At 35.7% G+C, this 23,376-nt stretch overlaps 1 protein-coding gene, 1 long non-coding RNA gene and 2 pseudogenes across 2 annotated transcripts; 1 reads left to right on the plus strand and 3 right to left on the minus strand.

The window, feature by feature from the left end:
- Positions 1-3,575: 3,575 nt before the first annotated feature.
- On the minus strand, positions 3,576-5,364 carry LOC125198268 (annotated as a pseudogene).
- Positions 5,365-7,221: 1,857 nt separating this feature from the next.
- LOC125198270 lies at positions 7,222-8,470 on the plus strand (annotated as a pseudogene).
- Positions 8,471-10,634: 2,164 nt separating this feature from the next.
- LOC125198269 lies at positions 10,635-12,260 on the minus strand. Its single transcript, XM_048096652.1, has 4 exons — positions 12,212-12,260; positions 11,474-11,824; positions 11,207-11,276; positions 10,635-11,097 (listed from the first exon to the last, which is right to left on the minus strand). Exons 1-4 carry the CDS (start codon positions 12,258-12,260, stop codon positions 11,034-11,036), a joined length of 534 nt encoding a protein of 177 aa, XP_047952609.1. The 3' UTR covers positions 10,635-11,033.
- A 7,392-nt stretch (positions 12,261-19,652) lies between these two features.
- LOC125198271 lies at positions 19,653-20,476 on the minus strand. The gene is made up of 3 exons (XR_007172375.1): positions 20,418-20,476; positions 19,878-20,113; positions 19,653-19,740 (listed from the first exon to the last, which is right to left on the minus strand). It is a non-coding gene; the product is annotated as an uncharacterized LOC125198271 (long non-coding RNA).
- Between the last annotated feature and the right edge of the window lie 2,900 nt (positions 20,477-23,376).

Here is a 23,376-nt window from a genome sequence, read left to right on the forward strand (position 1 = left end):
AACTCAATCCTACCTCAATTATATTGATTGATGAATAACAGATTAAAGATTCAGTTGAATTGAAAGTCAGAAACAGGGATGGTATGGTTTACTCCTCCAGCAAATTCGAGGAATTTACCGGAAGATTGTAATCCCATCCTCCTCCTCCACTCAGGAAAGAATCTTCAAAATCAGGCACATAAACAAATATAACAAATTTCTTTTTATTTTTTTTTCTGGAAAAAAAAGAGAAAAGAAATGGGAAGGAAGGGCAAAACGAGGGAATCGATCGAGCTGAGGCGAGAAGGGAGAAAAGAAAGAAATCAAAGAGATAGAGCGATGAAGTGAAAATCGGTAGAAATGAATCTGAATTTGGAGGAAATAATTAAGAAAATTAGAGGGAAAAGGGTGAAGGCGCTGTGAAAGGGGTGGGGTGTTTTGTGGTAATCGGGGATGAGCAGTAATTGAACAACTACTACTGTGTCTGTTACTCTATTTGGATTAGCAGTAAAACTACAGTCCCAACATTCTTCTCCCCATTTCACATTTTATTTATGCTCATAATTACTTAAATAATAAATCCAATAATGTTTGAGGAATCTTCAGCTGTATTAATATAGGCCAAAATCCAAATTGCCACAAAAAATTATGAAATTTAGCTATTTACTGCTCAATTCCATCCCTTTTTAAAATAGTTACTTATATCATAATTTTGATTTTTTTAATTGTTATTTAGATGTGGAGGAAAATTATACTAATATGACTTGAAAATTGAAATCCATTTTTTTGCAAATGTGTGTATATGCAAAAGCCATTGACTTTAGTACAAACGTACATATTAGACTAAATTTTTTGCCTTCTAAATCTTACGTACATGTTTTCCTTTAATCAAATTAATGGAACAATAAAAAAAAACTGATGAAGTTATGATATGATTGAATATTTTTAAAGTTGCAGGTTTAAATTTAAAAATTTTGAAAAAATTTCTTGATATGTTGGAAATTTTCCCCATTTAATATTCAAAAAAGTCTTGCATCTAATACTTTTATCTTTAAAGGGAGTATATTTAAACCCCTTTTGCTAAAAGTTTACTGTTTAAATTTTTTCCCCTGTATAAGATTGAAATTTATGTAAGATAATCTTTATTCAATTTGGTTTTTTTTTACAAAATTAGGCATTAACAGTTAACACCCCTAATCATATAAAAAAAACACATATCATAGTGGTAAAAAACATATAAACCATCAAGCATTTCCCATAGCATCTCTGACCAAAAAATCAAGCAAAGACATGGGCCACATTCAGAAAAGCATTGCTAGAGTTGGTTCACATTTTGTAGAGAATATGCCTGATTGCAAAATGTGCAGAAAAGAAACAAGTTGGAAAATAAATCAACCTAGTCATGTGCTGAACTTGTGGTTTCCAAATTTCCCCCTGCATCCAAGCTAACGCCTCTCTTTTTTTAAGAGATACGAAAGTTTCTTTTGTGAGGTTTTTAAAAAACCCAAGGAAAAAAAGTAAAAGTTTGATCAACACCTTATCTCATCCAATATTTTTATGCATTTGCTAAGGGGAAAACGCCTCATTTTCATGATTGCAGCAGCCCCCATCTTTGAAGCTGCAGCTACTCCAACATAGCATCCACAATAGCATCCCCGTTGCTTTGCGGCTTCTCTTGTGCTGCCCCGAGTGAGGAACCCGGGATGGTGTTTATTCTCTTCAAAATGTTTGCTTCCCCGCCAGACCCAGAGGAAAGGCCCCCCTAAAAAATCCCGGGCCCAAAACTTTGGCCTTACAACATACCAAATGAGGGGGGGAAAAAGGTTCCAGTAGCCCTTTTACGTTAGCGAAAAAAACCCGGATCAAAACAAATTCGGAATGATGTAGAATCATTAAATGGGAGACCATACACAAGAGATGAAAGCAGCAATGGACCAATTAAAGGAATATCCGATGTATTGCTAATTTCCATATGTTTTGGTCAAAGGATAAAACAACAACACTTCAGAACCAAAAAAAAAAATAAGCATGTGTAATCTCAATTACAGTTAGAAAGGAAGAGAAGGATACTACATGCATGTTGTTGAGTGGCAACACGGGTGTCGATAAGCATGAAGGCCTCAAAAAGTACCAATACGTTGGGCTCAATGCTACAAAGTATGAGATACACTTAATTTGCTAGACTGGGATATATCTTAGGTACTTGAGGAAGGGTCATCTTGAAAATATTGAACCCAAAAACATTTTAAACATCAAGAGACTAGATCATTTAACATAAGTTGTAAATAGTTAATACTCAAGCATCACAGTGGGAATTAACAGTCAGGATAAGTGCTATTCAGATAAAAATAAAACATATTTTGCATGTCATATTAATGTTAACCCTAATAATAAGTAATGCGATGAGAGTCGTTGCAGAGTGCAGTTGATATATACGGATCTATTGCAAACTTTTCTGCATAATTAGATATGCCATAACAAAAAGAGGAAATTGGTAGCAATCAATGTACGTACTTGTTTAAATTGAAATGGCAAATCTGAATTCGATGTTGGAACATTTTCAATCAGAAAAAATTTTCTAGTAGGTTCATAAATAACACAGGGTGACAGGGGGGACATTCTGCAGCAATTCCACAAAAAACATCTATCAAATGTACAAAAAAGAGCCTAAATGAAAGATGCAGAAACAACGATAATGAAGGTACAATTGAATAAACAAGGAAAGAAAATAGATGGGAAACAGGGTTTCTGGTCACTAATACATGTATTTTTTTGGGTTTAATTATTCCCCGGGCTTAGATCGAGAGGAGTTAATCTCCGCCCATGTCAAACACACTGAAAGTTCCCTGAAAGAGAATTTTGAGTGGAAATTGAAAATCAGCACAGGCACAAAAGGGCAGTTGCGTAATCAAATCAATAAAACAGAATTAATTGAGAAAATTAGCAATAAAATTGAAATTTAGGATAATGATTAGCTGGGCAGAAATAGAATTACCTGGGCTGGGAGGATGAGAAAAATGAAACGCCAGTCAGAGTTTTTGCAACAGAAATGAAGACGATGATTTTGGAATATTTAAATGATTATTCTCCGTTATAGTGGGTGAAGCTTAAACTGGGCCATATTCTCACTATTTGGAGGCCATTAATTTGTGATATTCTCATTAATGCCATTTATTAAAATCAATCTCTCCCATACCATTTTTCCTCCCAAACTCACAACCACAATTTATATTTATAATTATAACTTTTGGGACAAAAATAGTTTGGTGCAATTAATTCATAATAAAGATGAAAGGTCAATTATTTATAATATATTATGTATAGTTCTGCATTCAGCATTAAATTTATAGATTTCTAATTCGTAAATCATTACAACCTTTTCCACTTATTGCATTGAAAAACGAAACAAACTTTATTAGTCAATGATTTCATGAGTTACAATGGCATTTATAATATTTCTCAAAAGTCCTCTTTTATTTATGTATAGATAGATAGCTACGTGCAATCAGCATTAAATTTATTGATTTCTTATTCGTTCACTTTGCTGTAAAGTATGAACTTAGATTTGTTATGTGTATATATTTTATTTTTGAAACTCATCATCATTCTCTAGCTCTATAAAGGTGTGATATTTGAATGATACATATAGAAAATGAAAGATGAATTATAAGAACTTGTCTCTCTTCAGGTACATGTCTTCCATGGATTGTCTTGAATTGAGCGGGTAAGGGGGGAGTAGCAGACCAGGCACTCAAATCTGGCAAAACCCCTGTCAAAGCCATATAGTTTTCTCCTGAACCCTTTGGCATCTTCTTCCAATTCACCTTATAAAACAAACAATTATAATTGGAACTCAATTGGCCAAAAAATGCAAGTGAAAGACAAGAAGCAACCCTACTTGACCAGGAAATGCTTCACACATGGCCCTAATTGCTGCATTCAGCTTCCAAGTTTCATTATCTCGAGAAACCGCTTCACCTTCACCCGCACCACAGTTTACCATGAAGCGGCCTCCAGGCATCAATTTCTCAGATAGTTGTAAACCAAGTAGCAGCCTGATCAAGAATAATCATATTACTACAAGTTTTCAGAGTGATTGCATTGCTACAAAATGTAGAAAAATGGAAGTTGTATACACCTGTTCTAACTCTGGCAAAACCTTTCCCTCTGCAAACAGATCAACAACGATGCCTGCATATCCTCCCGAAATAGCAGCTTCGGGAGAAAACATCACCGATGTGAGGGAGTAAGCAGTCCACCCTCTCTAGTTTGCTTCTCCAAGTCGGACAGTCCAAAATATTCTCTGGACAAATGTATCAACTGCAAGAAAGAAGAAAGTGTGAGACAATCAAGCAGTTAGTTGGCATTTATAGCAGAATTGAGGATGATAACATATTCACATTACAATTTCATCTATCTCCCAGCCATGAATCTGCAACGATGGCCACAAATCAAGCATCAAATGTGCAGCCGTTCCTCCGCCCTAACATTTCGACTGAGCCATCAATTCAAAGACGAGACTGAGGAAACTTGAGACACTTAATCGTGAGTTAATTTACCAAGCCAAAGATTGCAATAGGGCCCGGAGGAACCACAGGTGGCAATGCACTAAACTCATCCTGCAAATCGACATGATGATTCATAAGTCTTCTTTCCATCATCAAACAACACAGCATGTGCATAAACATACCCAATAGGAATCTGTCCATTTGGTCTCTTTGTTAAGCATGCTATGCACATTATCTGCAGCGTCATAGCTAAGATTAACCACTCCTTATCATTTACTACTACGAATGAAATGCTCTAGAATCGAGAGGCGTACGAGTTGAGTCGAGAAGAAGAAGCCTTGATTCAGTTGTATCAACAATTACTACGTTGTTGTATCTGGTCTGGATGGCTGTCAGGACTTGGAAATCCTCTTCTTGCTGGGCCGCGTAGCTTTCACCTTCAATCTGTTTGATTTCTTGCGATTGCTACAGCAAATGCAACGATACAAGGTGTTGATTTGAATGAATTGGCGGAGGGAGAAGAAGAGCAAACAGAAAGGGCATCGCATAGAGGCAATCATGATTTGAATGAATGGTCACGATTGGCTGAGTTTGGATATTACAAGAACTTAAATGTCAAGTTGCCTAGTTGAGTTGTGGGCTGAAATAAAAGCCCAATACTAGTTGTGGTCATAGAAGCTATGCAGGAGCGGGCAAAATTCTGAAATACCACACTTATCGTATAGATAGTCATCGTCCCACTGGGATTAAAGTGGCCAAGAGGAAGGAAAGGTGAAGGCACCGACATCCGAGCCAGAAGCCTTATCTCTGATGCCCCAAGACCGCAACTCACGTCCTTGGTCTGGGTCCGGCGCAGAGGCTGTTGTTGGACACACATTACGCCTTCACCGCCTATCAGAACCCAGCCAAGCGAAAGTTCTTGGGGAACTCATGAACCAACTCAAAAGCCATTTGAGAATGGAATAGTGATCTGGTTTTTAATTTTCTATGTTTTTAATTAAGTACTACTAGTATTTTCGTTCTATTAATTTTTTTGATTAAATATTTTGTAGTGTTACATTTAATTTATGTTGTTTTGATATTTTATTTTATTTAGTAAGATAAAAATTTTACAAAAAAAATAGAAATAAAGATATCAGAAAAATGAGGCTAGGCGGATTCTGAGACGGGCTATTGGAGGGTGACGCATCTGCTGGAGCCAAGCCACGCTCAACGGGGCTTAGGGAATCAAACTGCTAAGACCATCGGAGCTACGCCTAATAGGGCCGTCATGCTTAGGTTGCATAAACTAAATGAAGATGAAGATTAGCAGTTCGAGTTTTAATTTGGATTGGTGGACGAAAAAATATGGAGTAATAAAAACTAAAGGCTCACGACTATCTCCCTCCGTCCGAAAAGAGTATGAACTATTTTTTTATTCGTTCGTCCCTAAAAAATACTCCCTCCGTCCACTTTAGAAGTCCATTTGAGTTCGGCTGATTTTAAGAAAAGTAAAGGAAAATTGGTAAAAAAGATAGTGGAATGTGAGTCTCTTTTTATATTAGTTTTATAATAAAATATTAGTGGAATGTGGGCCTATACATTTATGGAATATTTTAAGTGACTTAAAATGGACACCTAAAATGTATATGACTCAAATGGGACGGAAGGAGTATGAAATTTCTAGTTTGGAAATTCAAATTACATATTACCCTTACACATCATTTTATTTAAAAACATACCATTATCATTAACAACTTATACCATTATAATAGTGTGGATCCCATTTTTCACTAACATTATTTTCATACCCTTTCTCTTACTTCTTCTCTTAATTATTAAAATTCTAACCATTATTCATACTCATTGGAGATGAGGAAGTATTATTTAATATACTATCTCTAGTTAATTAATACTCTCGGAATTAACTTTTATTCACAACTGTCCTTAGTTCCTATGATACAAATGTTTAAAATTAGGCGTCTACCAATTCTCTAATTCTAAACCATGTATATATTTCTTTCCTATTATCATTAATTGCTACAAATTGATACTATCAAGTACTATCAAATAACAATTCCTAAATTACCTTCCATGAATCTTTGCGTTAATTTAATAATTCTAATATCAATTTATGTATTTATCATGCGTTATATTATTTTGATGTTAAGTGGAAAGGATGATATATTTTTATATATTAATATGAGAGAGAATCTTTTAAAGAAAAGAAAATATGATATTATTGTGAGACTAAAAAGAAAAGTGGAATATCTTTTTAGATAAATAGCTTATGATTTAATCATTCTTGAGTGTGAATATATATTTTAAAACCTCTCACTTAAATTAATAAGATATGGAGTAGTATAAATATGACTAATTTTACTCATTATTGATGGGAGATATGTATTCCTTTTGATTTTTTTTTTTTGTTTTCTACATTGAATTTTTTGATATCATAGTATTATTTCCAGTATATTTATTTTTTATATATATTTATATAATTCAAGAATCATTTAAAGTAAAAAAAATTATTTTTCATTGTTAAATTTTAGCTTTGATCAGTCCAATTCTAAGAGACTAGCTCAAAATTTACAACTCAATCAATTTGCAACCGATTAGTCCGCAGTTGGAGTACTTGATGGTAAAAATAATGAAGAAAAGTGTGTTATTGCGATTGGTGGGTGGTTGGACGACAGTCGACAGGTAAGATTTAAATACCGTACTGCAAAAAAGTGTGGGCCGGTAATATTTTCACCAATAAATTCAACTACAGCCTATCCCTACCCTCCATTGTATTTTGATTTTCTCCCAATCTATCTTGAATTCGAAATTGATTTGGGTGTGATGGATAAATCCGCTGTACACCGACCTCAGCTCCCTCTCAAGACGCGCATCAGCCTCTTCTTCCTCAGCGCCGTCACCGACGCCACCATGCGCCCCGACGGCACCGTCAACCGCCGCCTCTTCTCGACTCTAACCTACATCCTGAAGGTCCCACCCTCCTCCTCCAAGCCCCGCCACGGCGTCGCCACCTCCGACGTCCCCGTGGACCCCTCCCGCGGCCTCTGGTTCCGCCTCTTCGTCCCCCGCGACTCCGATATTCAGAAACTCCCGTGCTCGTCTTCTTCCACGGCGGCGGCTTCGTCTACCTCTCCCCGACTTCAAGGCCTACGACGACGTCTGCCGCCGCTTCGCCCGCGCGATCCCGGCCGTCGTCGTCTCGGTGAACTACCGCCTCGCCCCGGAGCACCCGTACCCGGCGCAGTACGACGACGGCTACGACGTGCTCCGGTTCCTCGAGGCCGAGGGAGCAGGATCCTCCGGAGAAGGCCGACCTGTCCCGCTGCTTCGTGGCAGGGGACAGCGCCGGGGCAACCTGGCCCACCACGTGGCTCTGCGCGTTGCCCAGCACGCAGAGCCACCAGGCGAGCTCAGGGTACTCGGAGTGATTGCAATACAGCCCTTCTTCGGGGGAGAGCAGGTCCGGAAATCGGAGATCGAGCTGGAAGGCGTGGACGTCATTGTCAACCCTGCCCGGACGCAGTTCATGTGGAAGGCGTTCATGCCCTGGCAGACCGCGACCATGAGGTCATCAATGTGTGCGGGCCGAACGCAGTTGATATTTCGAATATTAGTTTTCCGGCGACCATGGTGGTGGTGGCGGGGTTCGACTCGCTAAAGGACTGGCAGATGAGCTACTACAACTGGCTCATTGAATCCGGGAAAGAAGCTTATCTCGTCGACTACCCCAACATGTTCCACGCCTTCTACATTTTTCCTGAGCTTCCTGAATCTACGCTCCTCGTTTCCGAACTCAAGAGCTTCATCCACAAACAGTCTAAGGTCTAACTCTACCTAGTTAGTTGGATTCAGAATGTACTATTTCCTGTTAGTACTCTTTTCTTTTTTTTAAATAATAAAAAAAAAAACCATGAAGTGAAGGGTGGAGGCCTCAATGTCCATTTCAATCAAGCTAATAATGCTATAATTACTTAATTAGGATAGACACATTCATACTCTTATCTCATAACTGAAATAGCTACAAAAGAGTCCGGTCTCACCACGTAACAGAAAGGTACAAAAGGCTCTAACAAATTACCGCTTGGGTACCTGAACAGACCACCCTCCCGCGGCACCAGACGTTCGGTAGAAAGGGCCATCAGCATGGAGTTTGAGCCATCCGTCCTGGACCTCTTAGTGAGCAAGACAGTTAACCACTTTGTGGAGGGACGTTTGTTTTGCTTGGGTAAAAATGATTTTATAGCTCTTGGTCAAATATGCCATTTTTTCTGGCATAGGGCGAGCTTATCCAGAGACCGGGAGAGGTACTCTGTTGCAAGCACAAAAAGAGAAGACGGAAGGGGTCACCTCGCCTAAGGCCGCAAGAGGAATTAAAGAAGCATGCTGGAGAACCGTTCACCAAGATTGAAAACTAACATGAGCTGATGCATCTGTTTCAAGACCTTTAATAGGAATCCCACTTAACAAATCATATGCTTTGGCCAATTTCAGTGCTACATTCGGCGAGGGGTTGCATTTGTCAAGTTCATGTATCATCTTGGCATTTGTCAGCTCATGTATCACCTCTGCGCCTCTTGGCGCAAGAGGTGATACTGAACTTGACAAATGCAACCCTCGCCAAATGTGACACTGATATTGGATATGGCTAAAGCATATAATCGGGTTCAATGGGGATTCCGTGTTGTACTCTTTGACATAGCAGTGGATCCAAGCCTGTCAATGCTACTGCTTCTTTTGTCCCAATTTATATGCTGAGGGAGTGTGTTCTATGTCAAACACTATAAGTTCGAAAGTGGATGCCTCTAAGTGCTGACGAAACTAAACATTTTTTTTCTAATCACCATCTCTTTGTTTTAACCTTTTTTAACAATTCTAATTGATCGTACACCATGCAAGTGCAACAAAACTCCCATTGTCTGATCACAGCAAGTCAGCAAGGAGATTGACTCATCCAATGGTTAGTTCTTATCCGATTCAATAATATATTATGATCCATATTTAGAGGTGACTAGCCAACGGTTCAGCTATGCTTCGGTGACCAGGGCGTAGCCGGAATTCATTATAGGAGTGGCAAAGTTAATAAAATTTTCATTTTTGAGAAGGGGCATTTGATATAATTTTACATATATACGTGAAAATTTGTAATAAATATAGAAGGGAGGGGAAGAGGTGAGGAGGGGCAAATGCCCCACCTACTAAAGGGCTGCATCCGCCCTGTTCGGTCTTACTCTAATGAACACCCACATAGAGAATTTACATTGGTGGGTATGTTAATATATGTAGGGTTATCAGACATGGAAAAAGATGAAAGGATAAGTTATTGTGCATGGTAGGCCAAATCTGTAAACCGATTCATAAAGAAAACGATCTGAACGTTGGGGTATGATGCACGTTCCAGCACGTGGTAGTGAAAGAGCCTCACTTTCAGGTCACATTCGTGATTTGTCCAACAAATCCCACCACAAAACCTTGTACAATCAACCACACATTTTAGGTAGTTTCTTGTGTGTAGAATACTTTGTCATATTTTGTCAGCATGCTTGGGTGTCTAGTGATCAAACTTGCATCAATTTCCTCAACTGAAAGTCTTTTTGTTTTACAGAAATTGTATTTGTGGGTCTTGATGGAGACTTGTATGCATTTCATATTTACCAGCAACTTATCTCATAATTTCATGCATAAAATGAACGTTATGCACATAGATAGATAAACTAGCACAATATTGTTTAAAATACAAGAGTCCCCCAAGCTAACGTCACAAATTCTTCATCACGACACTCAACCACATAGTAAAAAAAACGAGTCTATTAAAACGATGTGCTAACATCGTACTATTAGTTTTCCTATAACAGCTCCGAGCAACACCAATACAATCGCCATGAACCCGTAAACACCATGAGAGAAATATTTTATTGCAACTCTGATGCAAATGGACAATGAAATCGGGAGTGGAAGTAAATTCAATTGTATTGACACAAAAAACAGGGGTAACTTAAGGAATCTACTTGTAGTCCATGGTGCACTTCCCAATGCAGAAGTGATAAACCAGGGCACTTGACATTTTTTAAATTCTTGCCGAATCGCAGTGAACAGTGCGGGCCAAAGCTGATATCTCGGGCCCAGTAGCAAAAAGGAGTACACATGCTCTACCTTAACATCACTTGGTTTAATAGTGCTAACAAAATAATCATGATTCAGGGCTATTGAGTCATAAAACTAAATCCTGTTCTGAAATGCTAACCTTGTAGTACATGTACAGTATTCTATGTTTAAACCACTAAACTCATGATATATCTGTAAGAGTAACTAGCTAAACATGACCAACTGTACTATCTCAGCTAACACTAATTCACACCATAAATATTGTATGTTCGTTACATGTGCCTCCACTGACAACAGCAGCTTCCAGCAATGAATTTCCTTATGGTAGTTCAGTCAACCCCAACATAGGAGAAATTAGATTGCATAATAGTAATCAATATATATTCACATACCACCAGCTCACTGTAGCACAGTTTATTCTTTTTCAAATGGGACACCAATGGCTCATCGCAACCGAAACTTGGGTCGTACCATTATAACCCCAGGTCTAGTCTCATCGAAACTATACCTGCAGAGAGTATACTAGTTATCAAATACCAGGACATTTTGTTCCACTGTACTATCTTGATTCAAAACTTCCTCTGCCAAAAGTATAATAGGAAAGAAGGAAATCTCACCCTTTCTCACTGAGAAAGTTTCTGACAGCTGATGGGAGTGCAGCTGATCCCCGGCTATGATTACCCTTTCCTGCGAGAGATGCAAATATATGACTGTATCAGATCAGATTCCTTACTCTAACCTACACACAGAAAAGAAGTGAGTGCCAATATCTAAAGTTTGCAGAGGTTTCTAAGTTGTTTTCACCACCAAGTGCATGCAACATTTCTATCAATATCAGCCTTATTCGCTTATTCCAAAGGATTCTTTTTTTTTCTGGCACATACCTGTTATAACTTGTAACAATGTAATCCTCTGCCTAGAAGTTGGGTGCCGTCTCCCGAACTTCTCCATCTCAAGCTGACCAGATGATTGTGCAGATGCAGCAACTGACACGCTGGATTCCTTTACCATTACTTGCTGTGCTTCTAAACAGTGCGGTGATAGTAGGGTTTCAACACTCATTAAATGTTCATGCAATGCTTTAACTGCTTCTGCTGCATGAAGACCATGTAAATCTAATGTCCATGGATCATTTTTACAATTCCTCAAATCCAGAATTTCTTTGGCTGCCTTAGCATTGAGCCCTTTAGCAGCAGCCCATTCTTGTTGAGCTTTAACTGAGAAATGGTGAGCGGCTGCATGGTCACCCTTATGTATGCATCATTAGCAGACTTTGAATGACGAGATGCTGATCTGATCATATGAGATGGAACAATTAAATAAAAAGGCAAGAAAAGATTATTGAGAATTCCTGTTTGGGAGTGGGATCTTTTCATTTTCCAAGTAATAACTTTGGTATATTTGCACAGGCAGGCATTTTATTCTACAACATGAAGAATTCAACATTAATGCATTTGAATAAGTCAATTAACATAGTGGGAATCATTCGGGTTTACACGTGCTAATAGAAAACGAAAGTTCAGAAAGAGCATTTTCTTGGGCATCTCATTTTGATGGCACTGAGTCAGTACTTTATTCTACTAAGCTAAACAAATCATTACTTATCACCTTCAACCACTAACCAAAACACACAACAGAACCAGGCAGAAAATGGAAAAAGGGTTTAACCATGTCATGTCATCGGCTGACAAGCATTAGACAATAGTTGCTTTCAGATGGAAATGGTTCGACTGGATCAGAACTTGAAAACAACGAAAATATAACAAGCAAAGGACATAAGAAACTAAAACAGTCTGATGCAATATGTTTCTAGAAACAGAACATAGCTATGAGACAATGGTCTGAATCATTACTTATATGCTGCACAAAAAGTGACCATAATCAAGAAACATAGTACTACCTCGTCATCCTTATTGCATCTTTCCGGTATATCAGATAGACATCATCCTCTCCCCACTCAGGCTCGGGTTCAACGGGTAAAGACTTGATGATATCCAGTAACTGTAATGAAGATCCCCATCCATGGATTGTCTGTGATTTCCAGCTGCAGAGTCAAAATTATTGCAGCTTGACTCAACTCTTCCTTCTTGTCAACTTGATGATTATCAGTAATGACCATTGCTTCTAGTAAAGACAAAGCCTCATCGACATTGTCGTTTACACCAGCCAAAACATCCTGAATCAAGCTTTCATCTGCCCAGGGGTGGCGATCTTTAAGCTTTCCATAAGCTAACTTAGCTGTGGCAGCGTTCTCAGCTGTAGAAGTGGTGGCTGGAGAGTTGCTACTCTTGACATCTTTCAAGGAAGGAAAAGCAATTGAAGGGGCAAGCACGGATGAAAAGGGTTTAACTAAAAGGGATTCGTTTTTCTAGGTGCAGCTAGGGCTGATAAGGAAGGATAAGGATTGGAATCATGATTGTCGGCAGCACCTTGCTGCTTCCTTCTTTGATTAAGGTCAAAATCAGTCCAACCGGAGATGCTACGAGCCTTAGCTCTGTGGCCAGCACCACCACTGCTCATCTTATTTCTCTTTCAGTAGAAATCCGTTATCCAATTTGGAACAATTTAGGGAAAACGGAAAGGGAACAACTGCAATATTGCATAAATAGAAGAGTTTCGCGGATTGCTGCAGTAAAAAGAAGAATCTTTTCTATCACAACAAACAATAAGGATTTTGAATTACCTATTAGGGATCGGTGAGAGGAGATTGACGTATCCTGAGCGAAAGGGGTGAATTGAAGGTAAATAATTGGAGGTGGAGGATGATGGAAGAGCAACAACAGATGTATAGAAGGAAGCGGCGGCGGAAGAGGAGCGAGAGTTGAAATCCATAAATCCGATGAAAATCTACAGATTGAGCAGAAAAGTCAGCCGGCGGATAGAGAGATCCTCCTTTTGCTTCTTCCTCTTTTGTTGAATGGTTGCAGTTAACCAGAAAATTGATGATACGTCAGCCCACGCATATTAATTGTTTTAATTTTTTTTTTAAAAATAATTCAACTTAATCAAGATTTTTTAAAAGAAAATACTCACTTCGTCTCAGCTAAATTTGCGTCCAAACTTTTGGGCATAAATATAGAAGAAATAGTGTTGAGCGGATTCAATAAAAATAAAATAAAATAAAATAAATAAATAAAATACTCAAGGAAAGATAATAAAAAGTAAATAATATAAGACTGATTTAATATTTTATTTTTATTAAAAAATAAAATAACTCAACTTTATTGAGATATTCTAAAAAGAAATATTCGCTTTCTATCCCAATAAATATGAAATATTTATTTTTTGGCAGATTTTATAAAATGTTGTTTTAGAGTTAAAGAAGAGAGACAGTATTGATAAAGTTATTTCTATTTTGGAAATGATTCATTTTTAATAGACAACTCAAAAGTATTGATAGAGTTATTTCATTTGTGGAAATGAAATATTTATTTTTTGATATAAAATTTGATGTAATGTTATTTTGTGAGTGATAAAGAGGGGTAAACGAGAGAGATGAAAAAATAGAAATGATGTTATGTATCATTTTAAAAAACGTTCATTTTTAATAGACAATCCAAAAAATGAAAAATATTTCATTTTTATTAGACTGAAACAATACTTGCTATACACGCAATCAATTTTATTGCAGATAAGTGATAACAATTTTCCTTTCGTACTATCATTTTATTTTAAAAGAGTCATTTCATATTTAATGTGGACATAAGTTTTAAAAGATATAAAAAAAGGTGGATTGAAAGTCAGCGGACTATGAATTTTAATTATATTACTTCCTCATTCCTTAGTAATTGAGGCATTTTTTTTTCCCAGAGTTTAAGAATTATTTGTTAAGTAGATAGTGAATAAAGTAAAAGAGATAACGATAGAATAAAATAAAAAATTAATTTACTTTTTTGCTAAAAATATAAATGAATCAACTTCCCAAAATAGTAAAATGACATTATTAATATAGAATGGATGGAGTAGTTTCTAATAAAATATAAATGAAATAAGTTCGTGGATGACATAAGTTGATGGATTGTGAGTCTACTTACATTTATGATAGAAATGAAATATGATTCATTATGAAATGGAATGAAATGACAAAATGTGATCTTGTTATGAGATAGAAATAGTATATAACTCTAATTTTCAGCAGAGAAACAAATAAAAAATTGTATGAGAATTTATTGAAAAAAGATAAAATATAGGAATCTCTTAGATATGTTTTGTAAGTGAACACTCCTTAGAAATAAAGGACTAGATATGTTCTGTAAGTGAACACTCCTTAGAAATAAAGGACTAAAATTTTGAGATATTCGGAAGCACTTGTTAATGCCGTCACTTTACCGATTTGGATTTGCACTTGTTAATACCGATTTGGATTTTAAACCCTTTAATCTTGTGGTTAAGGTCAATACTTATACTCGAGTTTATGAGCATGCGCAGTGGTGCATTTTCGGGAAGCAGGATGCACACCCAACCCTTATAACTTATACACTTACTATAAATAAATTCAAAATTTAAAATAAATAATCCACACGTATTGTAAATAAAACACACATATTATATAATTTCAAAAATCAATATTTATCAACTACATATTTCAAAACATTCTCGAAAGAGTGGGACCTCTCTACTCTATATACTATCATTTATCTATATGCAAAAAGATGAGGAGAGAAGATTGCCAAAATGCGTCACGCCGACCCTTATAATAAGCTGCTAACTCACATCAACCCATGCATCATTGATATCTTATTCCCGAAAAATATTAGTAGTTTATATGAGCCACAACTCGGTGTATATAAATCTTACCTTTAATTCACAGCCCAAACAATCAATTATATTCTTTAACCAATATATATAACAATTATCAACAAATATTAAAATTAATTCCATATACATATGCATATCCACTCTATTTAGTTTATTATTCTGAGCTCAAGCCTAGTATCTCGTCAGGGTTTATTGTATCGACCCAAAGGTCCCTTTTAATTATTTGACCTTTCCACGAAGGCCCTTTTGATTTGGCCTTTCCCGAAGGCCCCTCTTTGCACATTTTCTTTGACCGGGTCCATTATTGAATATGCGTAGAACCCAGGCAGAACCATCACTCCTCTTTAATTAATGATGCAAATATTCTAGTGCTATATAAAAATATATCCATAGCACCACTCACATATTCAATATTCCACCATCAATATCAAATAACACATAACTATTTTAGGCTCACATCATATAATTCAAATATTCATCAATTTAACACATAGCAATCAATCACATAAAATATGTAAAATTAAAAGTGTGATTTATACACACTGATTAAGATAGGTAAACTACTCAAAGCTCGATTCCTTCTCTTCGTTTATCAGTCTCATATATATAGTTGTTGCTTCAAAAGTCTAAATATTTTACTCCGTACCTTCCTCAAATTCCCCTCTTTTATTCTCATGAAAAAAAATAACAATATATATCTCTACAGTCCTAAAACATGTCAAGCTGCAAAACTAGGTGACTCACTTATTATTTGTTATATTTTTATAAGGAAAACACGTATAAGTGAGAAACTAAAAACGTGTAATTTTGTAAACACTTGAGCTGCAAACTAATGCATGAAAATACTCATTTTCTATGCCACGTACGTATGCATATTTGTTTAATATTATAACCTTAGTCTATCCCAAACAAAATATATAAATGTGTAAAGTACGTACATAATAGTAGTACTATATTATCTCGTGCACATATACACACATTACTACACGTACACATGCATACAAATTTAATTTAGCTATCAAAAATTCACGTACAAATACACACTTATACATATAACATATAATTATCCAAATAACACTAAAAAAATATGCAATGATAAATAAATCAATAAAATATTTAAATAGGCAAAATGATGCATGTTTTGGGTCATGGATGTCACAGGAAGTGTCACGGCATGGGAAGAGACATGTTCGATCGCTGCGCTCTTCACGGCATGGGAAGAACATGCTGTCGTTGCGCTCTTGCCGACATGCGGACGTGCTCTGCGACGAGCGATGACGTGGCATTTTCTAGTTGAACGGCAATGCACTGGATTTTCTTTTATTTTTTGAAAAAAAAGTTCGGAAACTCTAAAATTTCAGATTTAAATATAAAAAATTTCCCACTTCCTAATAAAATATATCCAGTGTTTTCGCTTTTAATTTATTTTTTCATTATTTTTACCCCAAAATTCACATTTTCATCTACAAATACCTCCACTCAATCCAAAAAATCACACTACACCAAACAACTCTCTTTAAATTTCCACGGATATAATTTTTTATTTTTAGGATTTTAGTTATGTAATTTTTTTTTTTAATAATTTATAATAGTGTTTCGAGCATTTTGAATGCATTTCAATATTATGAAAATATTTTTCGTAATTAAAATATTTAAATTGAATAATAAAATAATGGATCCATGAATAGTATAAGAGCATGCATTTGGAAGAGCACGGATGTGGGTGTTGTGTTCTTACGGAAGAATAGGGAATTAAAAATGAATAAATGTATGTTTAGGTCTACATCCGCATTCTTGCGCAAGAGTATGAACGTGGAATAATATCAAAGTTCTAAATCTAGGAGACAGAAAATAGTCCAACTTTGAAAATTTTGAAGAGCTAGGAACACTATTTGTCTCATTATTTTATTTTCATGTTTATATTCAAATGTATATGTAGTATACATCTAATGCATATTTATTGTTCATGCAATATACTACATGTATTATGATCTGATTATCCTCCATATTTAAAGAGTCGCTATTAAGTTTGATCCTGACTTTTTAGTTTAAATCAATTCTCTGTGTATAACATGATTATATATTCATTAATTAATTAAGTTTGTTGACCTGTCTTAATATAATTACTTTTTTTTTTAAAAGAGTGTTAAGATTTCTAATGACCTTTATTTATTGTATTACTATTAATTCCAGTTAGCTAGATTTCTATACAATAAAACTTTGAATAGAATATTTCATGGGGACAACATCAGCTCTTGCAAACCATGATGCGATTCTATTACTTAACGATACTAGTCATACTTGAATATTGACCATTGTTATCGAAATGTTATGGTATTGGATAATAAAAAAGCGCACATATTGACAAGTCAAAGTAATATATTACCAACATACTCAATGTTCTTGACGTGAAATCATTCGAGTTGTTAAGGCGTTTATTTCTAACAATAGGTCATGGTCACAAGGGGTAGTGTGACTTGCATAGATTTAGAAATGAATACTTCTTGAGATCTTTAATTTAGTTTACATGGCAACACGTAAATATAGTCTATCGATCAATCTATAATATAGAAGGACTATTTATTCTATTATCAATTACTCCTATTTTTCTATGAATTGAATCAACATGATAACTGACAAATCATCTGATAAATAAATTTATTCTCACAAATGCATAAAACTAAGTTTTACAATACAAAACAGTACTATAAAATACTCCCTCAGTCCGCTTTGAGTCCATTGATTTTTCTTTCGTTTTGTAAAAAATTTAAAAAATAGTTAAAGTGGAGAAATAATAAAGTAAAAAAGAGAATAATGTAGATAAGACTCTTCTCATATTATCTCTTTTTTACTTATTATTTCTCCACTTTAAATATTTATTATCATTTCTAAAACGAGTGTAGAAAGTAATGAGCTATAAAGCCGGAAAGATATATTTCAATATAAACTTTAACATTATGTCCTTTAAGACGATTTTGATATGAACTCCAGCATTATATCCTTCTATATAAATATGATTTTCAATATAAACTTTAATGTTACGTCCTTCAATACGATTTTAATATGAACTCTAACATTATATCCTTAAATTATGTTCTCCTCCAAGCCATATTTCATACTATAACCTCTCAAATAATTGGTAAATGTGACAAGCATGACCTCAGGGACTAAGAGTCTAAGGGGCTTGGTATGATGAAATGGAATGTGATTTCTACTTCCATTCTATTCATTTGTTTGGTGTGATGGAATGAATGAGTGAATGTCATTCCATTCCACCTCATTCCATTCCATCATACCAAGCATGCCCTAAGATAATAGTACGAGCTAGTGTGCTAATTAACCTATACTCCTTCCGTTTATAAATAGGAGTCTCGTTTCTTCGATATGAATTTTAAGAAATATTAAAAAAAGTGGATAGAAGAAAGTTAGTGGAATATGAGTTTCACTTGTATATATTAGTTTTAAATGATATGTGAGTGAAATGAGTTAGTTCAATCGGGATCTCTTACCATTTATATTAATTATGAGCAGGACTTCATTAGCAACAGACAAAATGAAAAAATACTTGCTATATATTAATTTTAAATGATATGTGAGTGAAATGAATTAGTTGATGCGAGATCTGCTTTACCATTTATATTAATTATGAACAGGACTCTATTGCAAACAAAAAATGGAAAAATAGGACTTATTGCGAGATGGAGTTGTGAATTTAACTCAAATTCCATTTTCTATATTTTATATTTTCAACAACTATCAACATCAGAGTCAATAAGAGTTACCGAGAAAAGTCTTCAACAATTTTATATTAGCTATAGGAAAATATATTAACCAACAAACAGAAAACTCAAAATCAATAAAAAATTCATACTCCGTCTGTCCTAAACTATTATCCAAGTTTGGACTCGATGCAGTTTTAAGAAATGTGAAGAAAATGGATGGGAAAAATTAATTAAATGTAGGTCCCACATTTATATATTTATTTTTATAATAAATGTGAGTGTAATGAGTTAATGAAATGTGAGCTCTTCCGTCCGCACAATGCGGCAGAATCTATAACCCGACCTGGGCTTAATATACTACCTGAACATTTGAAGGATGTTGTATTGTACAAAAACAAACAACATGAACTAGAAAACAAGAGAAGAGTGTCTCAAACCAAACCATATGCAGCAAGTATAATTTGGCTTCTAAAACTACCGACTTACAGCATTGAGTTCGCTATCTATAAATCCCCTCAGAAGAGGAACGCATGCTGTGTTCAGCACATCCAACACACATCTATCTTTGGGAAAGAAAATGTGCCACGAGCAAGATTGTATTCTTTGCCACCAATCCAGGCACCAGTTTGCGACCAAGCTATCTCATCCCACTCCAGATTATCCTCCAAAACCTGGCCAGACCAAATACAAATTTGCAACATAAATAATAGCTTATGTTGTGGACATTTCATATCATAACCAACAATACTCTGCATAATTTTCTGAGGAAAAGGACGCCTACAGCGACAAAGCGGCACAAGAAGATTACCTCTACATGTTCAAGAGGCAACGGAATTCCAATACTCTGCATACTTTTCTGAGGAAGAGGACGCCTACAGCGAGACCATCGGAATATGTCTACCACAGTGCTTTCACCATCCACACCACTCCGTTCACCATTAACGGAATCGCATTGTTAGTTTGAGGTTTTCCAGTTTCAGATCCATGTGCATGAGATGCTGTTGCAGCTTTTACTACTTTTCTCCATTAAAGCAAAGTTCATACCTAAAAATAGCTCCATTAAATAAGATGAGATAGTGATGGTGGATAACACTGTTGTTCATCTTGAAAAACAATCAACTCATCCCTCACAACTTATAAACTGAAAAGAACATGACAGCCGTGTCAGATATACTATCACAATATTTATATATGTGCTGTCCACCCCAAGAGTCATTTCTATGATCATGCAGCATATGAATGGAAAAAAGACTTGACAAGTAATATAATAAAATCTTGTTGGTAGGAAATCAAACTAGAAGGTAGAAAATCTAATGACATTTAATTTATTTTAACCCAAATCATGTACCTGCGAGAATGAGTCTCTACATATAGCACTTCTCCCTTCTTTAGGCGTGCAGATGTAAGGGGGACTTTTTCAGACCCTTGTCAGCAACAGCACAAATGCTGTATTTCAACCTAAATATACCAGAAAGCAACAATAAGGGGAAAAGTCATGGTATAAATAAAAAGTAGTACAACAATCATTATACTTTTTTTAGCCTATTAGATATTTCCCCGGAATACTTATGACACAATTGTTACCAGAACAAACAATCTTAAAAAGAATGTGTATATAATTTGACAGTGTTAACTTTAATTTAATTTTCCCAAGTATAATAATTTGGAACAATGAAACAAATCCAGCCATTGACAAGTACAATCTAATCAAACAAGGCTAATAATGGTGATCATAGAAAACTTGATACACAAAGCCCTAAAAGAGTTCAAATAGTACTGCTAAAAAGCACAAACATACCAAGGCTCCATGCAGAGGTTGAACTGAATTGTTACTTCACGCACAAACCTTTGCTGGGTAATTTCTGGAAAAAAGGTGGACATTTATTTATTCTAATTTTATGTTTATTTTGGGGGCTGGGGTTTTTTTTAATTAAGCTACTCCAAGGACATAGAAAGTAAGGCATTCCTTAACAAAAAAAACAAAGTGTGTGCTTAGATACGACATCATGATGAAATTGCAAAGCTCGGCTCAGTAGTCATTGTGGCTCCACTGCAACTGGGCTAAAGTAGGCCCCATAGTTGATGAGTGTGTAAGAAAAGGTTCAAATCAATAACCCCACCTCCTTTCTGATACAGAAGCATACATCAATACATGCAAATAAGTTACAAGTAGGAGTATATAGCAGAGTGAAGAGTGAGAGTGTGGGGAAAAAAGGAAAAAACATGGAAATAAAAAACAACCTTTACAATGCAACACCCTCAACACGATAACTGCACCAATCGCAGCCCCCCATGCAGCGACCGGACATTATTCCTCAGTGTAGAATTAAAACCCTAAATATTTCATGAAATAGATTCAATTAAAACGGGGTAGAACCCTCAGAGATAGAATAGACAAATTCACTATCTTAAATTAAACATGTTAATTTCCTCATGGAAAAAAGATGCTGTTTAGCAAAGCAACAAATCTTCAAGGGAAAAAAAGTACAGACCAATAAGTGCACAAATAGAAAGGTTTGCAATGCTGTAGCTGTGTATTTGTCTTTGAAAATTTACATGTATAGCACACAGAGAGAGATACTATAACATAATGTGTACTGGCTTAACAAGCTTCACTAAATACTAAGTTCTATCCATCCCATTTTTTCCCTAAGGAGCCTCGATGTCTATTAATTTACTTCAGGTATAACAACAGATAGTATTATATTACTTTGATAAAATTTATGTAAATTGGGATAATGGAAGCATTAATAAAGACAGGCATTCACTAGCCACCAGTGCTATAAGCCAGGTAAACTGTGTTATGATCAGGCAATCCATCCATCACAATTCTCCCAAAACCTCAAACATACTTGCTCTCCTCAATGATACTTAATAGTGGGCATCCGCTTCCCCCTTTTTCCCCCTTTAAAGATAATTCTATTGACCCATTGAAAGAAAGTTTTACATTGACATGCTTTCATTTAACTTCGAAAATTAGGCTTAAACAAAAAAACTGTTTCAAGAACTATTTTTTACTGGTTATATATTGCACATACTATCTTGTGGTGGCAGCACTCTGATGTACCCTTCTCCTGAGTAGCAGATGGAGGAGAAGCCGTTGGGCGACAATATCCTATATAAGAACTAAACAAAAGTGCATAATGTTAGTCAAAGTCACATCATGTACCTATGGGCTATGGTTTATACAACATAGGAAGCTGTACCCCAGTAAAAAAAAAGAACAGAAAAAAAAAAGAAAGCTGAAAATATGTCACTGAGCATCCAGCCACCTCAGAAACCCCTGTATAAAATCAGTCCCCCCAAAACTGTCCACCTCTAACCTGCACAGGCAACATTTAGGAGCTCAGAAAATGGAATTTACGTTAGGGTAGGGTGGGAATTTTCCGGGGAAAATTTATTTCATTAGTCAATGCATCATTTGATGAAAAATTTAAGCTACTAACCATTCAGTTTGTCAATCAGAGAAAATTAAAAACTGGGTGCTACCCACAGTTAGGTCCTTCAAAAGAAACCTCCCCAAACTTATTAAAGCTTGTATCTTATGCTTATCCCGTTTTTCATTAGGGAAAATAATTTACTGGTAGGCGATTCAGAAAGAAACAGAAAGCATCTGCTTTTAATTTTGACTACAAAGCTAAAAAAAAAGCAGTTCATTCACAAATAATACAACAGCCAAAATATAAGAAAATCCCTGAAAAAAATGAGTTTTTTAAATTGAACTGGACAAAAGCATAGAAATGAAGGCATAAACATCTCAGGGTTCAAAATTCTAACTAACCTGTAGTAGGAGTTGAAATACAAATGAATTTATAAAGTTCAAACAGCAGTGAGTGGGGCCAATAAGAAGTAAAAGAAATTATATAATCATCTTACCTGGCGATTATGCAGTAACATGTTCTGCTGGTTGCAAATTTCTATAGTAGGGCCATTTTGAGCGCCATCAATGCTTTATCAGCTTGCAATGATTCATATTCCTTCCACAATTTTATGAGTTTTGCATCCTCACCAATTTAAAAAAACATAGGCCCCCAAATTTTACCCGCAAATAAATCATAAATTCCAGATAGGCACTACGATGCAACAGGAAATTTCATAGAAAATCATAAAAATGCAACATGGGATATTCAAATTTCAATAGCATATGTGTTTGAAACAGCATGAGAAAAAAAAAATATCCAGAGGAAACTTGTGCTATTTGAGGTGCCACCTCCGACTATTCAAGATACAATGAAATTACTGCTTTTAGAATCCAAGGAAAGCCAAATTCAACGAAATTAAACTACTGCTGAATGGGATCAGCTTAT

The sequence above is a fragment of the Salvia hispanica genome, unplaced genomic scaffold (assembly GCF_023119035.1).
Source record: "Salvia hispanica cultivar TCC Black 2014 unplaced genomic scaffold, UniMelb_Shisp_WGS_1.0 HiC_scaffold_133, whole genome shotgun sequence".
NCBI lineage: Eukaryota > Viridiplantae > Streptophyta > Magnoliopsida > Lamiales > Lamiaceae > Salvia > Salvia hispanica.

Excerpts from the sequence above, each read along its gene's own strand:
- LOC125198269 (XM_048096652.1), bottom strand. The coding sequence starts at position 12,260 with ATGGTTAAACCCTTTTTCCATTTTCTGCCTGGTTCTGTTGTGTGTTTT. Across the intron at positions 11,277-11,473 it reads ATTGTTACAAGTTATAACAG|GAAAGGGTAATCATAGCCGG; the intron begins GTATGTGCCAGA and ends CATCTCTCGCAG. Across the intron at positions 11,098-11,206 it reads AACTTTCTCAGTGAGAAAGG|GTATAGTTTCGATGAGACTA; the intron begins GTGAGATTTCCT and ends TACTCTCTGCAG.